Source organism: Ostrea edulis, chromosome 7 (genome assembly GCF_947568905.1).
Source record: "Ostrea edulis chromosome 7, xbOstEdul1.1, whole genome shotgun sequence".
Taxonomy (NCBI): domain Eukaryota; kingdom Metazoa; phylum Mollusca; class Bivalvia; order Ostreida; family Ostreidae; genus Ostrea; species Ostrea edulis.
Window position 1 is genome coordinate 71,765,330 of NC_079170.1, and position 24,941 is coordinate 71,790,270.

General features: G+C 35.3%; 1 protein-coding gene across 5 annotated transcripts; it reads left to right on the forward strand.

The window, feature by feature from the left end:
• The first annotated feature begins 4,616 nt into the window (after positions 1–4,616).
• Positions 4,617–24,355, forward strand: LOC125653298 (serine/threonine-protein kinase Pak-like). Of its 5 annotated transcripts, none has more exons than XM_056145265.1 (8): positions 4,617–4,751; positions 4,996–5,202; positions 13,996–14,186; positions 16,649–16,898; positions 18,142–18,283; positions 18,452–18,515; positions 20,363–20,845; positions 22,188–24,355. In XM_056145265.1, the coding sequence occupies exons 2-8, from the start codon at positions 5,170–5,172 to the stop codon at positions 22,504–22,506; spliced, it is 1,482 nt and encodes a 493-aa protein (XP_056001240.1). In that variant the 5' UTR covers positions 4,617–4,751; positions 4,996–5,169; the 3' UTR covers positions 22,507–24,355. The 5 variants fall into 5 exon arrangements, with proteins under 5 accessions (XP_056001240.1, XP_048738641.1, XP_048738643.1 ...); XM_048882684.2 differs by lacking the exon at positions 13,996–14,186 and adding an exon at positions 13,189–13,422 and having other exon boundaries at positions 4,996–5,074; XM_048882686.2 differs by having other exon boundaries at positions 4,996–5,074.
• Positions 24,356–24,941: the final 586 nt, after the last annotated feature.

Below are 24,941 nucleotides of genomic sequence, written 5' to 3' on the forward strand. Positions count from 1 at the left end.
TGCGTGATGACCAAGGGAGATTGAACATAGTTCAACTCCCAATAACAGTTTAATAAAAATGGAACATAGTATCAATGTGAACTATTTTTTGATAGGCGATAAATCGGCTAATTAACATAATTTTCAGACATAAGAGGAGACAGCTGTTTACCCAGAATTCCTAGAGAAAAATAGACCATGTTTTCCCCGTCTATATGTGAAAATGCGAATGAATACAGAAGCAATGCAAATCGTTTCCTACAGTCCAATTCTGTTTTTCTAAGATCTTGGAATAAAATGTTGGCAAACGACAAATAATTTTGATCTTGTTTACAAACCTAAACACTAATTCGCGATTCCTTTTGATGTGTGGACTTTGTTTCATATCGAAGGGATAAAAATTGCGATTTCATAAATTCTTATTTAACTCGCTTATCGTAGAGGGTAAACATATGGATCCTATATCAATCTCAAAGTGAATTGTGACAGCTTTTACGTTGCATTAGCATATGTGACAACAAATTTCTTATATTAAAAATCAAAGTGATTTCGCAAATGGTAGTGATTAAAACAGGGCGCCATTGAAGCTGGGGTCTGACATACGAGGCTGACTTACGTCACCTCGAATAAAAACAACAAAATATTTTTTGAATTGCATTTATTTATCGGGAAACATGTCAATAACTAAAACACATGTCATTTTCAATATGTTCATCAAGTTTTAGAATGATATGTGCAAAATTATTGAATTAGCGTTATTCTCCAAAATGTTAAAAAACAAACAAATGTGGACACATTTTCCTTATTGCATGGTTTACATATCATTTTTTCTGTTTATATTAGTAGATGTACATCTGTTATAGTTATTCATGAAAAAAAATCCATACCTTTCCTTAACAATTTCAAATCTATAGCTTCCAGAGTATGTATACCCCCATAAAATCAAAGTACTGAAAGTACTCATGGGAGTTGAACATTGTGGAAATTCAATTAGAACAGATAGCACTGGAGGGGTAGGGGGATAAATGACTGAATATTACCATGATTTTAGATACAAATTAACTGTTGTTGTTTTTAAAAGCGTTACAACAGCAAACATGGATAATGGAAGGCCCATGGGCCACAACGCTCCTCGAGTAACTGAAGTCGTGTTGTTGTTTTCTAGAATTTCACCCCTTTATATTCTCATGAAAAATGTGACCACATATCATGGCCCAAACATTCAAATCAATATGGTTATCAATGCCTTGCAGTTATGAAGAAGTTTTTTTCCCTTGTATATATTCAAGTTTAATCCTAGTTGTAGCTAATTCTAAGGATTCATTACTTGAAAAGGTTGTCCAATATGCTAAACTGTCACCTGAGTATACTACAGTCCTGTAGAGGATCAATGGAATGGTAAGTAATTGTATAATAACTCAAAATAGATGAAATGCAAAAAAATTAAAAATCGTCCGGCATCGGAGATGCACAAACCGAGTTGCGCAAGGAATGGGCATAGAGGGAACCAGCAGAAAAGTTTGCAAGAATTATCAAGCAGGGAGCAAAATTTTGCGTACATAAATTTCAGCCGACTTAAATCCTTTGTGACCTTGACCTTTAACCCTTGACCAAAATCAATAGGCTTCTTTGTCTCATCAAGGGCGATAATCCATCTAAGTTTAATTGAGATCCTATAGTTTGTTAAAAAATTATAGTGCAGAAAACAAAATTTTCTCCAAATTTCAGTCTATTTATAGCCACTGTGACTTTGACCTTGTGACCCCGGAATCGATAGGCTTCTTGTCTTACTGAGGGTGACAATCGATCTAAGTTTAATTGAGATCCTATAATTCGTTCAAGAGCTATGGTGTGGAAAACAAAATTTTCTCCAAATTTCAGTCTATTTATAGCCAGTGACCTTGACCTTTGACCTAGTGACCCCAGAATCTATAGACTTCCTGGTCTTACTGAGGGTGATAATCCATCTAAGTTTGATTGAGATCGTATGATTCGTTCAAGAGCTATGGTGCGGAAAACAAAATTTTCTTCAAATTTCAATCTATTTATAGCCACTGTGACCTTGACCTTTGACTTAGTGACCCCAGAATCGATAGGTTTCCTCATCTGATTGAGGGTGACAATCCGTCTAAGTTTGAATTAGATCCTATAATTTGCTCAAGAGCTATGGTGCGGAAATGAAATGTTGATGCGTGCCTGCCCAAAGGCACTTCATCAGATCATAAGCCGAGTTCGACTTCATCGTAACTCCGCTAAAAATGAAACACTAGTCAAATAATGTTATTTATTGCCAAGGTATTTGGGATATTATACTGTGGCTCAAACTGGGGGTGAATGAACCTGACAGTATGGGAAGCATATAGTGGAATCAGACTTGTGATGCTGGAAATCTATAGTGATTAATAAACTATACATGTACAAGATCCATAACTATTTTTTTTTCAGTTTGTGAGGGAGAATCCTCATGTCTCTTTCATCTGTAGACAAATAAACAATGTGTTTTGACCAGAGCAATTTCCAATCCTTTTTGCAGCATAAATTCAACATTGTGGCAACTGGGTTAAACTTTGATAGTGAAGTAATACATGGCAGTACCTTATCCCATGCTCTTAAAATTTCTGTTTGACACACACTCATGACATCCACTCAAACATTACAGAGTGCAGCAAAATTCCATTGTAATAGGGGATTCAAAATGGATAACTGGTACAAAATATGGTACATACTATTCGAAAAGGATAATGAATTTGACATATTGATGTCTTGGAAAAGGAAATTCTGACATCGGGGCTCTAAGCGTTTTCAAACATTGTCATTTGATAAAAGTGTTCTACATTTTTAAAAATAGAGATTAGTATGTCTTTACATACATAGGTGAGAAAGTTTCCATTATTCTTAGCCGAGACATACCATGTATGCGCAAAAAATTCATAAACAAATATCAAAATACTCACGTAGAAAATGTGGACCTTACCGTCATCAAGCGCTGCGAAACACGCCATTTCGAGATTTTCGCCGACGAAAGCTCGGTAACAGTAATGAATAAGGTACATTCATTTTGTATCTATTTTGTGACTTTCTTTATTAAAAGGAACAGTTCTCTAATGTGTAACGTGCAATTACTACGTAATTCAATAACTTGAAGCATGAAGCAGTTTCACTTTGCAACCGGATATAAGAAATTTTATTTCGTATTCCGATCCCGATCGAAAGTTGTTGACTGGGAATGACGTGTTTTAATTCAATATACATGTAACATCAAGCATTTTTTGTATCACATTAAAAAAAAAACCAAATATATACACATACACAATATTGTAGAGTTATTTCTTGTAAATTTTCTGAGGTTTCGCACCACATTCGATATTTCGCGCCACGGTGGCAATAGGTCTTGTGTGCAGTTGTCGTTCGTTTCCCTATCAATGTTTATAGGTGACGCTGCGCTACAAACGACAATTTTCAACCTTATCTTTTATTTTTTCCATGTATGTCAGTATCAATTTGATCGAAATCTTGTATTCAAATTGAGTTGAATACAATATCATTGCATTTACTTACATGTCAATTATCAAAATTAGATTAATTCAGAAAAGTTACATGGATTATTTAATGGCGGATGTTTATAAAAGTTTATGTTGATTTACCTAGGAGTAAATCAGCTGACACAGAACCCCCGCTGACGACCACTATACAAATCAATACAAATTACTGCGCAGAAAAGTGCGTGATGACCAAGGGAGATTGAACATAGTTCAACTCCCAAAAATGAAGTCTGGCACCATACAGTTGAGCTATTCAAAATCACTCGGGATTAAAATTGTATGTAATTTCATGAAAAGACACAGATAATGATTCCTTATCACCTTGGTAAAATGTTTGTCAAAAATAAAGGAAATCTATCGCATAATGAACTTGATAAAATAATTTAATGAAAACAGAGTTATTGTCCTTGGATTCAATATTTTGAAACATATCATTGACTTTTCAAATATAACTAAGACTTTTGAAATATTTTATGGCTAACAAGATTTTTTACAATTACTATTGAAAAAGGCTCCAACAGAATTTATGTTCCTGTCACTAAATCATTGACTTTGCAAAATCCTATGACGTCACAGGAGTGTGGAACCACGTTAATATAGGTTGTTGATACATGTTCAGGACTTTCCTTAACCTAAGATGCATTTATTCTAGAAGATAATTTATTTACACAATTATCTACACCATGCACATACTGAACGTAAGAAACAGTATGATTATATCATTAACGAACACGTGAAGATAGCATGCAGTAATCAACCTTCTTTATCCTATAAAAAAAAAAATGAAGACAAACAAAAATCTAATTACTTTTGGAAATCAATTATTGAATTTGGGAAAAAAACAAACAAAAAAAAACTACTTCGTAATTTAACTTTTATTTTCCCAAAAATTGGTCTCATGTGAGCAAAAAAAAATAAAAATGCAAACACAGAATCAATCATGCATTTAACAGATGATAAATGCAATTAATAGATAATAAATGAACATGAATTCATATGTATATTTGTAAGTGGAAGGAATATTAATTTGTACTAAAATTCTAAAATTCGTAGCTTGGTATAAGAGTTGTCTTTCCTCGATTACCGTCACTTTTCTTGCAGATGCATTATGGGAAAAAAATTCCGGATATAAATTTCAGGAAGTAATGTTACTGCCCAAAAAATAGAATTTACACGTTTTTAAAACTTTTCAAAAGTTGTTATGTATCCATATTTGATAACCACTTACTGGTAAGTACATTATATAATTCTGTTTCCTGATTATGACGTAATTTATAAAGAAAGCCATAATTATGAATACAAAACCGAAACAAGTATCTAACTAGTCATGAAATCCAAACAATGAAATCATTGCCGTAGCTTTCTTTTCTTTTCCTATATCAGAACAGGTAAAAATATTTACCCACGCTTTAAATTCACATCTTGTTCGATGGTATTTTAATTCCTGATTAAATATATATCTATTTTTGAGCAGATGTCACACGCAGTGCGCGCAGATTCCAAATAAGGAAGTTGCGAGGTCTCCGTTCAGGAACTGGAGATTTTGTGATTAGGTATTGTATTCATCGCTATTCTGCCCTTCATCCTCATCCTGCTTATAATCTTGTCTACATGTCGGACTATTATATACTCCCAGCTCCCTTTCACCATGGAGAATACTATGTCCAAAGTGAAAAGACGGGCAAGTACATTTGATTAGAATATTGTAATGTTCTCCGCTGTTTGTACATTGTTATGAAGGGTCAGAATACTGCATCATGTCACCCTTTTGATATTTCACTTATGCAGTAGATGGACTGACCTATTTGAGACTTTGTATCTAAGGGACTTGTATGTATTTGTAGAGTGTGATTTCTTCTTCAGCTTTTTAAGATGTACATATGTTGAGACAAGTAGAGCAGGCTCTATGAATATGCATATAGATAAATTAAGAGTACTCACTCCCAGAGGGGAAACACTAGTCAACTTGTTAAAATTTATTTTCATCCTGAAACACATTTCATGTCTCTGATCCTTGGTTGTTAACCAATTAATGTATGTTTTTGTCTATTAATAGCTTTACTCAGGAGTCAATATTAGAAAAATCAGATCCACAATAGTCTTATTTGGATTTCATTTAATTCTGTGTCATATGAGAAGGTGAAGATAACGAACAGTGATCACTCTCATAATTCCTATAAGGAATAGACAATCAAGAGTTGGGCAAACTGGACACACACCAGAGGTGGGATCAGTTGTCTGCGAGGAGTGAGCATCCCCTGTTAACCAGTCACACATCTTCTATCATAATACAAAGCATGATAACACATACAACGACAGAAATCACATCCAAGTTCTTCTTTAACCCAAAACAATAATGGAAAAACCATTCATGTTGTCAATGAAAGCTTTTCGATAGCAGATTTTACAGTGCATGACGAGTTTAATTATCTGTATCTAACAAATACATGTGTCAAGTCTAGATCAGATTAGTCAGTTTATAAAGTCCAGATTTATTTTGGAGGTAAATAATTCATTCCGTCTATAAATGACACTTGAACAGTGTTTTTGCCATAGTGTTACAGGCTCTGACTGAAAATTTTCAGAGTGAGCATCATCTACCTCAGGTTCAGTTTATCTGCCTTATGATTTGTTTTTGTTGTATGCTGGTGTTATTAATTTATGGCAGGATTAGACATATATATACTTTATATAAAAACAGAGAGAAGGAGAGAGAGACTATGGAACAAGATAATTTAAACCACCTCAATTGCCCAGCATATCAATGGTTAAGATAAGTTGCTTTGGTACGAAACTCCTCCGCAGTCTACTTAGGGAGATGATATTCTGGATGTGGTTGACTGTGTATATTATAGATAGGCAGTATGTATTCCTGCAGCTTGTTAATCTACGGAACATGTCGGACTCCAAGTCCCAAGCATACTGTGGAATCAGTCATCAGTCGTAGTGTTAATTCTGATCATTTATGTAGATTTCTAGATGTGCATTGCTCATTCTTTTTTTCAAGCAATGTGATGAATGGATTCAGTTATTTTTAACTGAATTCCTTTGTACTTAAAGAGTTTTTATGAATGAAAGCCAAGTTAATAACTGTTAGTACATTTTTTTAGGGAGCATTAATATAGGATACATCGACTATCGTGATTATCAAATGTAGGTTTTACTTGTGTGCCATTTGATGGAAGAATGGTACATATAAATACAAATACCGGGGGGCTCTAATTAGGTTACAAATGTTGACCCTTTTATATCTTCATCTTCGTACTAGGAAAAACAAATACAACAATTGGACTCTGTTGATTTAGGTCAGGGTCACTGTTATGTAAAGGTCATGAAGGTAAATGAGGCCACTGTTGAAATCTTAGATACATTTTTGATGAAAAGATGGAACACCCTCCCCCCCCCCCCCCCCCTTCCCCCCCAACTTAAATTATAGTTGTTGCTGTACAGTAGTGTATGTGAAGGAAGTACAGATAAATGCTATCAGCCTCTTGTTCGGCAGACTCGACCACTCCACTACTGTCTCTTATCACAGTGAAGATTAGCGTTGATTCTTAATTTTTGATAAAACCTGTGCATTCGACACTCTAAGTTTTGGGGGAACTTTTGATCCCCCCCCCCCCCCCCCCCCTGTAATCGGAGATTCAGGAGGCACAGTTTTTGATCTGTTCTGTGTCTGATTGCTTGTCCACAAAAACTTATAACCTTGGCCATAGCGCTTTCCATACCAAGATTTTTACCCCGGAGTTTGATCATACGGGGCATCAGTGCTTCACAAACACATCCTATGTTTTGTGTGTGTAGTAGTAGATATGTTATTCTGTAATGTAATTTAGGGGGGTTTTTGTTCATGAAGGAAACTTTTGGATTTGTTGGTATGCCCATGCACACCTTGATTATAAAAACATTGATTAAAGCATTAAATAAAGAATAAAAACATTAAGTAAAGCATTAAATAAAAGATGAAAGATAACAACATTAAGTATTATAAGCCTTTTATCCTCAGAAGTTTTACAAAATAAACATTAGTAACATGGTAGCATTATGTCATAAATCATAATGCGCAGAATATAAAACCTTATAGTTTACTGTGTTTATTCTTTACTTTAAGTGTACACACACAACACACACGCAACATAGTGTTTTTCATACATCAGAATTACTACTTTATTCAGACAGTGTCCCCTCACAAAAATTGTCAAAAATACCTAAAATGGTGCTGAGAAATTTCCAAGGAGATTAAGTGATTGAAGCTTTGTTTGGATTTTATGAAAATACTTCTTGATAAGGAAAATATTGGACAGTGACAGGATGTTTTAGTCGTTTAATTAAGCATTTATTGAACTTTGTAATAATGTCAACTTTATGATTTACGTACTATGTTGCATAATAGATTCAAAGCATTTTGTGAAAAAGTAGCAAAACAAAGCTATAGTTGTGGAAATGAATTATTATAGTTTATATGTCTAATATCAAACATGGGAAAATTCAACATTGAAAAAATTCCCAAAATCCAAAAATGTTAATTTTTCCCAATTGGCAAATCAATAGGACATGATAAGGTTGGTGTGAAAAACACTGAACACCATACATTTTGAGGCACACGTTACTGTCTTGGCTTTTGTCTGTGTCTACTCTTTAGGCCAATTCAACTTCATTGATAGATTATCATCCCCGCCCACCCCTCAAAAATTCGCCCACCCCGAATTTTTTTATTTTGTGAAACTTGCGATTTCCAGAATATTTTCATGTCCGACTCCGGTGTTTACACTTCTTGTTTACATTTCAGGTATAGGAATGTGAAAAGTCACGTGAAGAAAATAGATTTATATGGTTTTCTTAATTTCTCGCGTTCTTACAGACGTAAATCTTGAAGAACTTAGGTATATTTCTGTTATATCCTTAAATTAAAGCTTAACCTGGAATTAGTGTATGAAAATAGCATAGATTGATATCCATCTGCCATTAAATGATGCGGATCTGTTGGGGAAAAAAACCCTCGTTTGTCGTTAATATTTTTCTCAGAAAATAAAAATTAAAAAATAAGATCCTCCCACCCGCCCCATACTTTTTGCTTACCCTGGATGATAATCTACTAATTAAGTTGAATTGGCCTTAGCGCTCCCCACAGTCCCCCCTCCCCCCTCCCTACAGTCTCCCGTCCCCCCCCCCCCCCCCCCCCCCCACAGTCTCCCGTCCCCCTCCCCCACCCCTCCCCACATTCTCCCATTCCAGGAAAAATGAATGTTAGCTTCAACATAATGACTTGTTATGAGACTGGACAATTTGATTACATTGAAGTACTTATGCTGAATGGTATCTGATAGCGTGGTTATTTTCGAATGCCTGAAATGGAAGAGGAAAATATCCCATTAAACTTAAGTTTCTAATGAAGGAAAAACTAACTCCAACTTGACACACTTGCCCTAAGGAATAAGATTTATCAGTGAAGACGTGTATATACAATTGGTGAGTGTTGTGTGTACACCGGATATAGATCCTGTTATTGGGTAAGAGGATGTAAGTTTGAATAGCTATCCTGGCTAATGACACAAGTATCTGCAGCAATACTCTACACCATAACAGCCCATAACATAGCATTAGTTCTTTCATGCTTTTATGATTTCATGACACAGTGGGATTGGATTTTGACCCTCAATCTGTCCTGTAATATTAGGCTTCTATATATCTTTGTTGTCTACAAATGTACATAGATTTAATTACATTTTAGTGATATAAAATGAAAATGGGTTTTTTCCCTATTACACGAATTTTACACTCATACAAGTTTTTATGAATATTGAATATTGATGATGGGTTTTTTATTTTCAATTGATTACTGATATAGTATACATGTTTTACTTCTGAAGTCTTTGTAACGTTTGAGTAATTTCGCACGGGACGTTAAACAACATACAACCCACAATCAACACCTGTATATAACAACAGATTAGATGTGTACCTGTAGGTGGTGGTATCTGCCAGGATGGTGAAATCTACAGGTATTATTTCCTGTCCCCAGGGCCCCTAGTTACCATCCATAGTCATCATAACCTACTTACTTATTATCAATGTTGGCAATAGTACAAGGAGATTTGGCAGTATGAGTAAATAGGCAAAACTTGATATAATTATATCATCTTCTTCACAGACGAAACTAAATGGGCAATGATGTATATATTAAAAGTCATATGTAGGTTTCAGGGCATAACGCTGATTCATATAGTAAATAAATAACGAGACTGGTGTGAATGTTGGGGGGAGGGGCTTTTATAAGGGAGACTGTACTGTATGATTTATTGAAATGGAATGCTCTGACTCGACACAAAAACCTCTGCAACAAGAACAAAGAATTACTAGACAATTAGAAATATTGAAAAGATATTGTTAATAGGTTTCTGCTGTGAATAGCATGGACTACTTCATGTGCTGGTGGTAATAGGTTTCTGCTGTGAATAGCATGGACTCCTCCTGCTGGTGGTAAGGTGGTTGTACGTTGTTTAACGTCCCGCTTGAAAAATTTCACTCTGACATAATGGAGACGTCACCACTGCCAGTTGAAGGGCTGCAAAATTTAGTCCTATGCTCCGCGTTTATGGCCTTTGAGCAGGGAGGGATCTTTATTGTGTACACCTGCTGTGACATCGGGCCTCAGTTTTGCGGTCTCTTTCAAAGGGCCACCCCATTTAGTCGCTTCATACAACAAGCAAGGGTACTGAGGACTTTTATAACCCGGATCTGAGAGTAGGAGTACTAACTGAGACAAGAATTATAGGACTGCAGGACAGGTTTTGTTTACAGCTGGATATGGGTCTCATGTGAGGCTAGAAATCATTATACAGAGTAATACATTCAAAGGTTAGCTGTCTTTATTTGATCTGAAATTTGGACACTTTGTATTGGGATGGGTAGGAGGAGGAGAGAGAAAGGAGGAAAAAGAGGCAAATTGGGGAGAAAGAACTTGCAAACAGTTTCTATTTGTATAGGAGGAAAGTTGGAAGCAGGGATAGAAAGAAAGAATATTAGAGAAAGACAGAGAGAAAAAAAAGAAAAGCAGACAGTGTTTAATGGGATTTTCATGTTTGAGTACTATTTATACTCTTTTACAATATAATTGCCAGGGAGTACTTTGGATTTAAAAGAGATATTTCTGGCAAATGATCAAACTCACTTAAGAATATTCCTAGTACCTGACCACACTGTTAGAATTTGGCTGCAATAAAAGCATACCTATTCTAACATGGCTTCTGGGTGTGTAGTAAATAGCAATAACTGATAGTTAAGATATAATGGCATTACACCCAACTGATTGTAACAGATGGTCAGGTATATATTATACACCTATTTACTGGCTATGAGGACAAAAGCAAGTTTATTGTCCTCCAAGACAGCAACTATTTCCCAAGGAAAATAGTTACTGTCGAGGGGGACAATAAACTTGCTATTGTCCGAATAGTCAGTAAATAGGTGTTTTATTATACCGAAGTAGACTTTGCTTGTGTCAGACATACCAAAGTGAAGTAAACAAACATTCGGCATTAGCCTAGATGGAATCGACCGAGGTGATCTGAGTGGTAAACTATAATTAGAGTTATCAGATTTGACGTCACAGAAAAGAAAACGCGGGAAAATACAGCATCCGGTAAATAGTTTCGAGACTATTTCCCTAGGGTGAGATAGTTCAAAAACTATTTCACAGCTAGCGTTATCCAGAAAAAATAGCAAATTTATTCACCTAACATTTATATAGCAAAAACCTTCTGAGGTATATTAAATATATATATTGAATATCTGGTTTAAATGATGTAATTTTTACATGTCTTTGCAATTTATATTTGTCGTGTTCGTTGTGTATGTTCTGTAAGGAGCTGCAGCAGTGTGTTAGGCTAGATGAATGGAATCAACTTTATATATAATTCACTAGTTACCGGCCTGGAATTTCTCAAAAAAATCTCAAACTTAAATTTTCTTTTATTTGAGCCGTCAAAATTTGAGTAAAATCTCAGACTTAAGTCCAAGTTTCGACTTTAGTTTATTTCGAGAAATTCAGGCCAGGTCACTAAGAACTATAATTGTTTTTTGTACTTGAATATGTGATAAAGTTGAAAGCTCTACAAGCCAGAGCCTTGGGCTTGTGTGTGTTACATCATTTTTTCGTGAGTCACACTGCACATTTGATTGGGAGGGGGGTGCATGACTATACTGGAAGTTAGAGCTCGAGACTATAAAGAGAGGAAAAGAAAGTGACAGGTTTTTTTTTTGCAGGAAGATATCAAAATATAACCAGCAGAAAGCTTCACAGAGTTAGGGGAAATCCACTTGATAAGGAAATATTTTATAGTTGAAAGGCATACATGTCACCCTAATTCAGACCTATAAGTGTGTGATGAAGACAACACATTACAAGTGAATGTAGTTTTCTATATATATACATGGTTTTAGTATATATGTAGTGCATTTAGCAATGACTTATTTGAATGTTGTTGGTTATATTGGAGATGATGCATGTTGTTAGTACTCACTAGTAGATGACAGTACATACAGAGACTTTGTCAAGTGGTAAAGGTCATCTCTGTGCTTGTACATGTTTTTAGTACATACTCAATGATTATGACGCGAGTCAGGGAAGTTGTATGTGGAATTTGCTATTGATGGAATAAGCCTGAAATGTGTTGGTATCATGTAACCCACAAAAAAACCCCAGCTATTTATGTCAGATTTTCCTATCCTTTTTTTTTTTGGTGCTATACGTTTCATATGAGAATGAAATCTTTTAGTAAGACAGGTAGGATATCAAGCATAGCATTGACACAATAGGGATAGAATTAAGATTTTTCACGGAGAGAAACACGGGTATCATTTTCTGTTGTTATTTATGCATGTCCTACAATGGATGTGCGATATTCTTTTTATTAACTGCATTTCAGTGGAGTCTTATCTGATAACAGATCCCACCCTGTTGTTTGAATATATTTGGGTTTTGTGACATTTTAATGCCTCAGGTACACATAGTAAATTATCTTGACAGGGAAAACTTATCTGCATGCACATCACTACAGTCTATCCATGAAGTTTTAGTTGACGAGTGCAGAGATCACGTGATATCTCGGTAGGATCTAATGTTGTGCTGGAGGTGGTTTTCAAAAGAAATGTCAGTTTACGCCTTTGTCTTGTATTGTTCATAATGGATATGTGCACTCTTTACATTATTTGCCTCTGAATATTGTCTGAAAATTAAGTTAGAGAATTTAAGTAAGGAGAAATATAATCGCATTCCATTTTTGTGGAAATTTTAACAGAACTATAGTAAAAGTTGTTTTACTTTGATGGAGGAAAGGTTTGTGCATTTACTGTTAAAATGGGCTAAAATATGGCAGTTTATAGGATTTTATTTTATTTTTATTTTTATTTTTTTTGCCTCCGAAATTGAAGTTTCAGGATCATATAGTTTTTGGTCTTTCTATAGCTTTAACCTTGGTCATATCTTTTACACCATTAGTCTCGGGTAGAGCTTTCATATATAGTCTGTGTATTTCTCTTGGCAATGACACCAAAATCTTTGACCTTCTGACCTTAACATTGACCTTTGACCTGGTTCCACATGGTTTTATGTTTCACAACCACATTATATTGTTTAGTTGCTCTTTAAAACTTGATTTTTTGATAGCCTCTCTAGGAAATACCACACGCTGAACATGAGTTTCATTAAAAAGCTTAGAAATCGTCGCTCCGGCCCTGGAGCGACAGAGAAACACGAAAAAGACAACTCACCCTCAGAGATTCACGAAATTGGTCTGCCCATGGGGGTAAAGCACAACCTGCACATAAACATTGATATGGTGACGGGAGACTTAATCCTCTCAGAAACCTGGAAAAAGCTCCTGCATTCTGCCGACATTTCGTAAGTAAATCGCCAGCCATGGAACCCTGGATCTCTCCCTATAGCTTTCATCTGGATCCGCTTTTCATTTAGTCTGGATCCGTTTCTGAGACTGGAAGTGTATCTTTGAACCTGTTTGTGACTCCAAGAATCCTGAAATTGCATCTTGTGTCAAGCACAGCAATCCCATACATATTTACCGCATTTCTTTTTCGTACATGTATACAGACAATGTACATGTGTAACAACCTGTAACAAACTGAGATTGAAATTAGCAAAAAACTCAACATGTACTGCTGTATGTTTCACTATTGCCATGGATACAGACCAGCATGTATTGTACTCTTATGATATTGTTCAAACCTCAACCTCAATTTTTCTTTGTCCATGCAAACAACTGATCTGTCTGCACAGAAGTACTTTGTCAGACAGAAAAAAATGTTCAGGGGAAAATATCTGTTTAGATATTGTTAATTTTTGTATTTTTTTTTTCTATTGTTTCCATTTCTTGACATGGGCAGCAGGAGAAAATTTGGTTGAGGTGGTGTATCCTATCTCTGTAGTCATATTTATAGCTTTTTATTTCTGCTTCAGTTAAGCATGCCTTTCAAGATTGGCAAGAAGCGACCTTCAGGGTCGTCGTCCTCGGATACCGCACCAGCTATGAACATTGGGCCCCCAACAGCTGTGAAACACAATTTTCATGTAGGTTTTAATGCAACTACTGGAGATTTCGAGGGGCTCCCACCAGCATGGACTGCTCTACTTCAGTCTTCCAATATATCGTAAGTCTTCCACCATATCTTCCACTGTTGGACATCTTCCAGAATATATCCACAATTCTTCAGAGTATATCATAATTCTTCCAATCCTATACCTTAAGTCTTCCAATTTACCATACATCTTCCAATATACAAGATAGTATCTTACAGTGCACTATGAATCTTCCAATATATACTGAATTATCTTCCCTTGCAGACGAACTACCGTATTCATTATATTGAGCACCCGGGGTGCTTAGACAAATTGGAAACGGGGGCTGTTATTAAGAACTTTTCGTTGAAATATATCCAGTAAAAATTTTTTTAAATGAATATTGAATTCTAAATGAGTTATTGCTATACAGTGGATCCCCATTATTATGAGTCTCATTTTGTCGTAATGTTATAATTTATGATTATATAATCTACTGAGGCCTTGTCTATTGATATATAATATTATTTCAAATAATTTAATCTAAAGTACCTATTACTGGTATAGGGATAGGATAAGTCGTACTGTATCGGGTGGGGGGTAGAGGGGGTGGGGGGTAGAGGGGGGGGGGGGGGGGGGGGGGGGGCTCATGGAAAAAGTCCCAGGGAGGTGCTTATAGGGATAGGGGCATTTGATAGGATGAATATGGTATCGCAAGTCTCTTCCATATGGATTATGAACTCTTCTAATATGACATACTCTGTCATACATTTTGATTCGATGTGTGTGTGTGTGCTGTATTTTAGGCCCGCTTTCTTTAATTGTTATGTTTATAAACACAAAAATAATTAAATATCATAAGAGGAGGAAATATAGATAAATTAAATGTTTGAAAGTTTTTTTAACTACTTGTAAGTTTTTGAAAATCTTCCCTTAACCATTGTCACTGGTGTTTGATAAACTAATGGATTCCGTGACTGTTCGGTACAGTTACAAATGGGGGGGGGTGGAAAAAAAACACTTTTTATTTATTAGAAATACATCCAAATCCATGATCCTATTTCGAAGAAGGTTGTTTGAATCCTACAGTATGTTGACGCAAAAATGTCAAAGTGTTAATAGAACTGGAGAAATAGATGATAACGACTGGTTCACTATCTTGTAAAATTTGAATATGACATTACAGATGTGTCACGTATATGCCATATTTTGATTAAAATTTATGAAAGTTTAAATTAGAAAATGTAGTTCACGGGCATCAATTGAAAGGATAAAAATTTATTTTATCAGATTGAATATTGTAGCATAATTGATACCGTATTTCAGTTAAATACGATGTGCCCATCTTTTCTATAGCCGAACAGTTAAATACAATGTGCCCATCCTTTCTAAAGCCGAACTTGTCCTGAAATTAATCATTTTCTTGTGTGTGTGTGCTTTTTTTTTATCTTTTATTTTTCTTTCAAAACTTAAGAGAAAGACGGCTGAATTATGATGCTGTATATATATTATCATGATTCAGCACATACCAGTCCTTGTACTTTGATTTGATTTATGTATTTTTTCACGTCCCGTTGAGAATTTTTCCGTCATATTGAGACGTCACCAGCTGTACAGTGTAGGTGAAGTGCCATAAATTTACTTTGATGGGAGAGGTAGGATTATTTGGACATTGTGAATTGTTTTCCCATTTTAGGGCCAAATATAAAGTCAATCTTACCCTATTCTTTTGTCATTGGAAAAAAAAAAGTTGAAAAATTTCAAATTTTGGGGAGCCCCCCACTGAAAATCAGAATTGTTTTAAAAGGGTTTGTAGCCTAAAATTGATTTTTAAAATGCTGGCCTAATACATGTATATTTTTAAAAATATATATATAAAACAAACACCTGAAACATATTCACTGTAAGCATGGATACTATTTTACAGCAGTGTATTTGAATATAATAAACATGTGTGTTTTCCCAGCAAGATTTCATAGACAGATATTCAAATGCTATTTGTACAAGTGTCGTGGTAGGGGACCCCTCCTCTCTCTGAAATGTTGATATTTCTCTCTCAAAATTTGAAATTTCTTTCTCAAAATTTAAAAATTTCTCTCTCAAAACAGAGAAATTTTTATCTCAAAATGTAGCAAGTTCTCTTTCAAAACATAAAAAATATGTATGCACATGATGTACAATGCATAAAATTATAGAATACTTTATCATGCACCTCATCTTATGGAATACAATTATTGGATTAGGTTTTCTGTACATTATACCTGTGAAAGTTACATGTGTAATTATCTCAAATTATTTTCAAAGTCTTTCTCACAACAATAGCAGTATTATGCAGTGACAGTCTCCTTGATAATTTGACCTTTAACCTCCTCTTATCATACTACCAAAATAAATAATGGAAAATTATGTCATACCAAAGTAAGTTAGCAGATGATGTCAAACAACCAAATAATAAACTTATTTTTTAAAAGGTATGATAATAATATAGTAGTATATATGATAATAATAATTTTGATATTAATAGTACTAACTTCTACATAATTTTTGATTGTAGGAAAGCTGACCAAGCAGCTAATCCAGAAGCAGTAATCAATTCACTGCGGACCTTCACAAAGTCTGTCAAGAAAAAACCTGGAGAGGGCAAGTTTATGAAAGTGCAGGAGTCTATTGCTGAATCTGATGATGATCTCGATTATAGCGATGACGATACCAAACGCAGCAGTAAGAAATCAGATGAGGAGATGCCCCCTGTACCCCATAATGTGGAATCACCAGTTTTTGAGAGAACCCCCTCAGAAGCTGAGGTAGAAAGCTCACACATGTGTGGGATTTATTTTGTTTACATGAATTAGTAATTGTTTATTGTTCCCTCACAACAAACTGTCAGGAAAGGCAATAACATACCAGTGCATGTGGGGTCAGGTTGTTATGTGTGTCCAGGATAAGGTTGTGGATACACTATAAAGATTTAAGTAGAGAGGAGACTCTTGGTCTTTTCACATTACAAGGTCACAGGTGAAGGTCATAGCAGTAATCCAGTGTAACATGAAATTGTTGGGTGCCAAGAGGGGGGGGGGGGGGAGGGGGGGAGGGGGGGGGGGGGGTGGCATGTGAAAATTTTGGTTACCAAATCTGGAGGTTTACTCACAATTTGTGGCGAAAAAAAGGGGAGGGGGTGGGGTCCTGACCCCCTCTAAATCTGCCAATGGGACTAGCAAAGACACTGCTTTAAGAGTAAGTGCTATTTTTATCTGAACACAACAGTTGTTAGTTTAAAAACATTGCATGTCAATAGGAACATGGAAGGGTTTATGTTAAGATAATGATTTATAATTAATTATAAGAAGCAGGAAATAATTTCATACTTTAAAACCGAGTGTGGACCCTTAGGAGGTATTTAGATAATTTTCTACACAACACTTTTGCTGTCATTCAAAATCACGTGATGTAAACAACCTTTAAAAAGTCTGAGTCAGCATGAAGAAACTTTTGAATTCCGGATGATCTTCAAAACGCAGTTGAGAGCAAATTGATGCATCCAAATTGTTCAACCGTACCTTGTTCTTTACTAATTACCCTAAAGCAAGTAATAAGTGGTTTTAGATAAGAATGGTTTTGAATGAATTTAAAACGGGGCAAATCATTTTTTCAAAAACATTCAATAAAAATTTCCCAACACGCAACTAGACCAACACCCAATATATTATTTAAAATTAAAAATTGCACCAAAATGGTTAACTTCAACTGATAGATACATAGAAACTTGCTATTGATTCTGACATTGTCATTATTAGCAGATGTTAATTGACAGGTATAAGCTAAATTCACTTCTGGTCAGCAAGCTCCTGTTACTTTTTGACATTAAGTAATTATAACCCTATCGTCTTATATCTGTAATGGATTTTATGGGAACAAAGATTCAATGTGCCACTTTCTGGCCTGATGTTTCCGGGGGAAATGTTGGATTTATTTAACACTGTTTCAGTATTTAATGCACTCTGCAGAACATCTGATGATTTATAGATTCCTGTTTTCTTGTAATTGAAGCATAAGACAGATCTTGTTGATGGAATGAACAAGGTTACTCTCGACAACGAAAAAGACGATGAACCACCGGCTGAAGTCATCCAGCGACGACCAAAATCTCAGAAGAAAAACATGTCGGACGACGAAATCAACGAGGGCCTTCGTAAGTTTCATGTCACTGTCAGCTGACTATATAACTTAAAAGGTTGCATGAAATCAGACATATATTCAAAGTAATGGATTTTTTCACCGCTGCCACAAATAAAAAGCAGCTAAAAGAAAGGCTCAATTGTGGATGCAATATCTGGAGTTTTATCTGTTTTTCTTTCAGGGTCACTTGCTTCACCAGGCGATCCCACCTCAAAGTACACGGTGTCAAAGAAACTTGGGGCTGGGTAAGGATTGTTTAGAGAGAACATTTTTGTCACATTATCACCAGTGTTATATCGACTTTACCCATGTGAGATTTTTCTGTCTCACATTATCACCGGTGTTATATCGACTTTACCCATGTGAGATTTTTCTGTCTCACATTATCACCAGTGTTATTTTACCCATGTGAGATTTCTCTGTCTCACATTATCACCAGTGTTATATCGACTTTACCCATGTGAGATTTCTCTGTCTCACATTATCACCAGTGTTATTTTACCCATGTGAGATTTCTCTGTCTCACATTATCACCGGTGTTATATCGACTTTACCCATGTGAGATTTCTCTGTCTCACATTATCACCAGTGTTATATTGACTTTACCGATGTGAAATTTCTCTGTCTCACATTATCACCAGTGTTATTTTACTCATGTGAGATTTCTCTGTCTCACATTATCACCAGTGTTATATCGACTTTACCCATGTGAGATTTCTCTGTCTCACATTATCACCAGTGTTATTTTACCCATGTGAGATTTCTCTGTCTCACATTATCACCGGTGTTATATCGACTTTACCCATGTGAGATTTTTCTGTCTCACATTATCACCAGTGTTATATCGACTTTACCGATGTGAAATTTCTCTGTCTCACATTATCACCAGTGTTATTTTACCCATGTGAGATTTCTCTGTCTCACATTATCACCAGTGTTATATCGACTTTATCCATGTGGGATTTCTCTGTCTCACATTATCACCAGTGTTATTTTACCCATGTGAGATTTCTCTGTCTCACATTATCACCGGTGTTATATCGACTTTACCCATGTGAGATTTTTCTGTCTCACATTATCACCAGTGTTATATCGACTTTACCGATGTGAAATTTCTCTGTCTCACATTATCACCAGTGTTATTTTACCCATGTGAGATTTCTCTGTCTTACATTATCACCAGTGTTATATCGACTTTACCCATGTGGGATTTCTCTGTCTCACATTATCACCAGTGTTATTTTACCCATGTGAGATTTCTCTGTCTCACATTATCACCAGTGTTATATCGACTTTACCCATGTGAGATTTCTCTGTCTCACATTATCACCAGTGTTATATCGACTTTACCCATGTGAGATTTTTCTGTCTCACATCATCACCAGTGTTATATCGACTTATACCCATGTGAGATTTCTCTGTCTCACACTGCTGCTACATCATTGATTGTGATGTCATACATTTTCTATGATTTACATTACACAGTGAAGCAAAATATTTTGTATTGTTTTCTTTGAATTTTAATTTGATATAGCTTTCTGGTGGACAACATTCAATGGCTTTTAGAAATTTACATTTACAGTGTTAACCATTTTCGGGCATGATCTTTCTGCCTGTCTATTTAAGTTTTGCATTTAAGTTCAAACGAGGATTTCGATAATCTTGAATTTTCTCAAAGCTCCTGAATTTATGCATTAAATTGTGGTTAAAATTTACTCGTGTAGGAGAGGGAAATTCCACCACAAGATTCACTGTCTAGGGACTCTGTAAAACCTCTTCTAAACTGTGGATCTTGTCGACTCGGTGGAATTTCCCTATCCGAAACTCCTACCAATAAAGGGTTCTGTTAATCTCAGGCCAGGCTTCTGTATCAGGAAGCAGGGAATTCCAGATGATGGAAGTTTTGACCAGTCTGAAATTAGAAATTTTAGCTTCTCTCATAGCCATACTGATGATATCAAAGTTCATAATGTTGACTCTGAATAAATTTTGCAGCAGATATAACAGAAATGATAATTCAGAATGCCTTTGATCAATATGCACTCTGTTCATCTTTTGTGGTTAACTTTGAGATTTTTTTTTTTTTCATCAGTGCATCTGGTTGTGTGTACATGGCTAAACCTAAAGAGGGCGATGCGGTAGTAGCCATAAAGTCCATGGACCTCACCAACCAACCCAAGAAAGAACTGCTTATAACAGAGATTGAGGTCATGAAAACCTACAGGCATCAAAACATTGTCAACTTCCTAGATTGTTACTTCCTGTCCGAGAAAAGTGAATTATGGGTAGTGATGGAATACCTTGATGGTGGTGCGCTGACTGATGTTGTCACGGAAACCATAATGAATGAAGGACAGATTGCTGCTGTAACCCGCGAGTGTCTGCAAGCTCTGAACTATTTGCACTCAAAGGGTATTATACATAGGGATATTAAAAGTGACAATGTATTATTAGGAATGAATGGGTCTGTCAAGCTGACTGATTTTGGCTTCTGTGCTCAGCTAAGTGGAGATAACTCTAAACGACAGACGATGGTAGGCACTCCATACTGGATGGCTCCGGAAGTCGTATCAAGGTTTGTAAATATTTCAAGTGGAAGAAGTTTGATCCTCCTCAGTACTAGAATATTTGATTTACAACAATACCCCAGTACAAACAATATAGACTCTCTCTTATTCCTCCTTTGTTTTGTTTTTTTATGTTTTGAAAATGAAGGTGAATTTATTTTATTTTTAAAGGTCATGTGTGTCAAAAGTGTTTTATATCCTGAATAATAAACAATAAAATGTATATGAATGAAAACTCAAAATTTATTGAATAAATATGATATTGTGAAACGCTACAGAATTCCCTGACAAACTCAATACTCCAATCTACATATCTATAGTTTAGTGAAAACCACTGAACCGTGGAGTTGGACAAGCAAGTCAGTTCGATTCAGCATTAAATCCCCCCCCCCCCCCCCCCCCCCCCCCTCCCCATGTGGTGATGCACTAATCAAAAAATGAACGTGACATTGAATTCAGACACCTTAAATCTTTATCTAGTTTTGTTGTAATAATACCTTAGTGAAATTAACATCAGATTTGATTCAGCTTGAATGTAGAAACTTGGTAAATGACCTGGTTGCGGATATGACGTGCAATTTTTATTAGTTTGATGAAGTAATGTTTATAGTCTTTGTATGATAGAACAGTTTAAAATGTCCTGTGTGTCAATTACAATGAAATTTTTTGCTCCCTCTTAGACCAAAAAAAAAAATAGTTTCTCAGGCCAAAAATTTCTAATTTTGGTGAGACAGGCAGGTATTTTTTATTATTAATATTTCTTTTCATTTTTATTTTTTACTGGGCTGTTGTATGAGTTGTCTTTCCTTTTTCTGTTGACTGTAGAATGAGTTCCCTTTTCTTTCTCATGTACATGTTTATATAGAATAAGCAATGACATTTTTATTTTTATAAAAAAAAAAAAAAAGATAGCTTCAAATTACTTCTATTAAATGTATACTAATATTTTTAAACACTTGCACCTAAATGAGTATGCATTCAATAATTGTTTAATCAAAAAGATACTTTCAATTAAAACCTTCTGAAAGTTTTACATATAAATATCTATAACACATGAGTTACCTCATTTACATAAATAAACAAATATAAATTCAAAAATAAAAATTCCATGTGGTACCTTTTCAATGGATGCGACGGGGTGTGAGAAACTATTGATAGATATTTTTTGACCTTACATAACAGACATTTGTAAAATGATGATGGTTTAAAACGACCTATGTGTAAATCACAATGAAATTATGGTCCCTCTTACATTACAATACCCCATGTGTTATTGCAGATTGTACTTTACATCATTATTTGTATATACTTCTATTTATCAGAATATAATCCATCTGTCCTCTGTTACAGGAAACACTATGGGAAAAAGGTGGATGTTTGGTCTATGGGAATCATGATCATTGAAATGTTAGAAGGTGAGCCCCCATATTTGAATGAGACCCCACTGAAGGCTATCTACCGAATAGCCACCAAGGGAAAACCGGAAATTAAGAATTTCGAAAAGCTGTCGAAATTACTTCAGAATTTCATTGACCGGACATTGGAAGTGGAGGTGGATACAAGAGCAGACACTGATGAACTCCTGCTGCACGATTTCATGAAATGTGCGAAAGACCTCAAAACACTCAGGCCGTTAATCGTAGCTGCTAAGCAAGCTACCGGGCACTAGTTTACGTATATGCATAGAAGTACTAGTTAATTGTTTGAATTTTGACACCGAAGTAGGAAATTTTGTACACAAATTGAAAAGTGTGTATGTTTATCTATGTGCAAGTGTACTGTGTGTGTCTGCAGTTGTGGAACTATTACAGAATTGTGTTTGTCTGCTTCTACGAAAGAGTTGGCATGGTCCTTGTGTTAATTCATTGGTATTATATAAATGTAGTGTAACAAACAGGATACAAAACTATACCACATGTATTAAAATGTAGCAATATTCATGTGAATTAAAAGATATATAGAAAGAGGTCTCAAACTGTAATGTTTAAATGGGTTTGAGACTGTGTAAAAACGCTTCTTCTGTCTCTATGCTTAAAGAAAAGTCAGTTACGCAAAAAAAAAATGTTTATCAAAGATAAGTTTCCCGTTTTGTATGCTAATATCTCGTACTCTTGCTGTTGTACCCAATTGGAAAGTGTGTGTTGTGTCATTACAAGGGATTTAACAAATGTTCTTGAAAAGGTTTTGGAGTTCCGTATTAATTTTTTTCTGCTATGTAACATTCTAGATGTCACATGAGAGCATCTTTAAGAAAATCATGTTAAAATTTATAAAGTTTTCGAGTCCAAGTATAAAAGTTGTGTCATGATTTGATAATTTAATAGAAGGCACACTCAATAACAACATTCCCTACTTGATCTCATGAGTGAAGACTGTGTGTGCTTGATTGATATGAATGTGGGTTTTTTGTCACACTCTATGACCTTTACTGATTCGTAACCGAACTTGTACAAAACTTGACTGCTCTGAAACATACCATTAGTTTTGTACAGTTTATCGTGGGAGAAAGCATTGGGAAACATTCTCAAAAATTTTTACTCTTTCATTCAAAAATACTTGAAAGTTGAAGCTATTTCTCTCAGGGTCATTAGGAAGCAGATTGACCGAGTAGTGTGTGAATGTTATAGTCATGTGATCAGGTCATGTGATGTGTGGTGTATTGCTCTGTTGATTTACAGATAATCACAATTATGTCGCTACTTTCCATTCATTTTTGTATTATTGTTGATAGACTTTTATTTGCTGAATCTATTTTTCTACATATTTATCTATAGATATATATATATATGTTAAAAATTCTGTCACAAACATTCCTGTTTATTCCTGAGGATAATATATGTATATTCGTCACGTTTCATGTTTATAGATTCGTAAGTTCACTGATTTTTCTAAGTGCTGTGTTAGTGTGCAGAGTTGGGATAGGACTAAAACTGAATTACATAGGATAGGGATTTCCTTTCTATCTGTCCAGGCCATTAGGGTGGACAAATCATGTGCTTAGTATTTCTATGTATTTGAAATAATGCAACAATACCTTTTTTTTTGCAAAGAACCTTTAGAATTCAGTTATGTATGAACAGTTTATAATTGATCTTGATTGAAACAATTTACATGTAGCTGAAATCACACTGATATACATGTTCATTGTTACAGAAGGGAAGTCTCTGTTATTTGTTATTCATACCCAAAGGGAAATGTATGATACGCAAGTTCAGAAATCAGAGCACCAGCTAACACTAGCGGTGGTGATGTAAACATGTTATGTGTTTCTAGTTATTAATTGTAAGTACATAATGTCAAAATTATTCTGAACAGGAAATAAAGGCTATATTTTCACTTTACAGTGACGTATTTATGTTAATCAGGTTGACTTCCATCTAAAACCAGGAATCACTTTACACATACTTCATTTTGTGATGATTCTAGAAGGGGAAGTAATCCTCATTCTATAAAGGGCAACAACTCTGATTTACTAACTAAGCTATTGATGTGTATAATTAATAAATTCTTGCAATAAATGCTTTTGTGATGTAGTTTGTTGTCAAGAGTTAATGGTTCTTGGACTCGCAGGCATATTTCAATCGGCATCCCCTCGTAAATTTTCATTTCCGTACTGAAAATTCAGAATCATTCATGGATGATGTGGGGAGGAGGATCTCTCAATCGCCTGCTCTGGAATTTTATATGACGAATATTGAATGAATACGAAGTGGATAGATAGTTTTTAAAGATTTTCCCTATATATTCATATGTAAAACTTTGATCCCTTAATGTGCCCCCCCCTTCCCCAGGTGTCAAAATTTTTTCAAACGTGATTCTCCACTATGTCAGAAAGCTTTCATGTAAATTTCAGCTTTTCTGGCCTAGTGGTTCTTGAGAATAAGATTTTTAGCTCTTCTGAGCCAAAGGCTCAAAGAGCTAATCATATGGCCATATGTCTGGCGTGCTGTGTGCGTCAACTTTTTGGAAAAAGGGCTATATCTCAAGAACCCCTTGGCCAATTTGTGTTAAATTTGTTACAGGATATCCTTGGCCCAAGGGCTTTCATTTGTACTAAAACTAGGGTTGTGACCCTTTAACAAGGGGAGATAATTAGGAAAATGC

What these genes read in the sequence shown, in the direction of transcription:
- LOC125653298 (XM_056145265.1), top strand. Translation starts at nt 5,170, where the DNA reads ATGGAGAATACTATGTCCAAAGTGAAAAGACGG. An exon ending in CTTCAGTCTTCCAATATATC is followed by an intron (nt 14,187 to 16,648) that starts GTAAGTCTTCCA and finishes TTTTGATTGTAG; the next exon opens with GAAAGCTGACCAAGCAGCTA. An exon ending in TCAAAGAAACTTGGGGCTGG is followed by an intron (nt 18,516 to 20,362) that starts GTAAGGATTGTT and finishes TTTTTTCATCAG; the next exon opens with TGCATCTGGTTGTGTGTACA.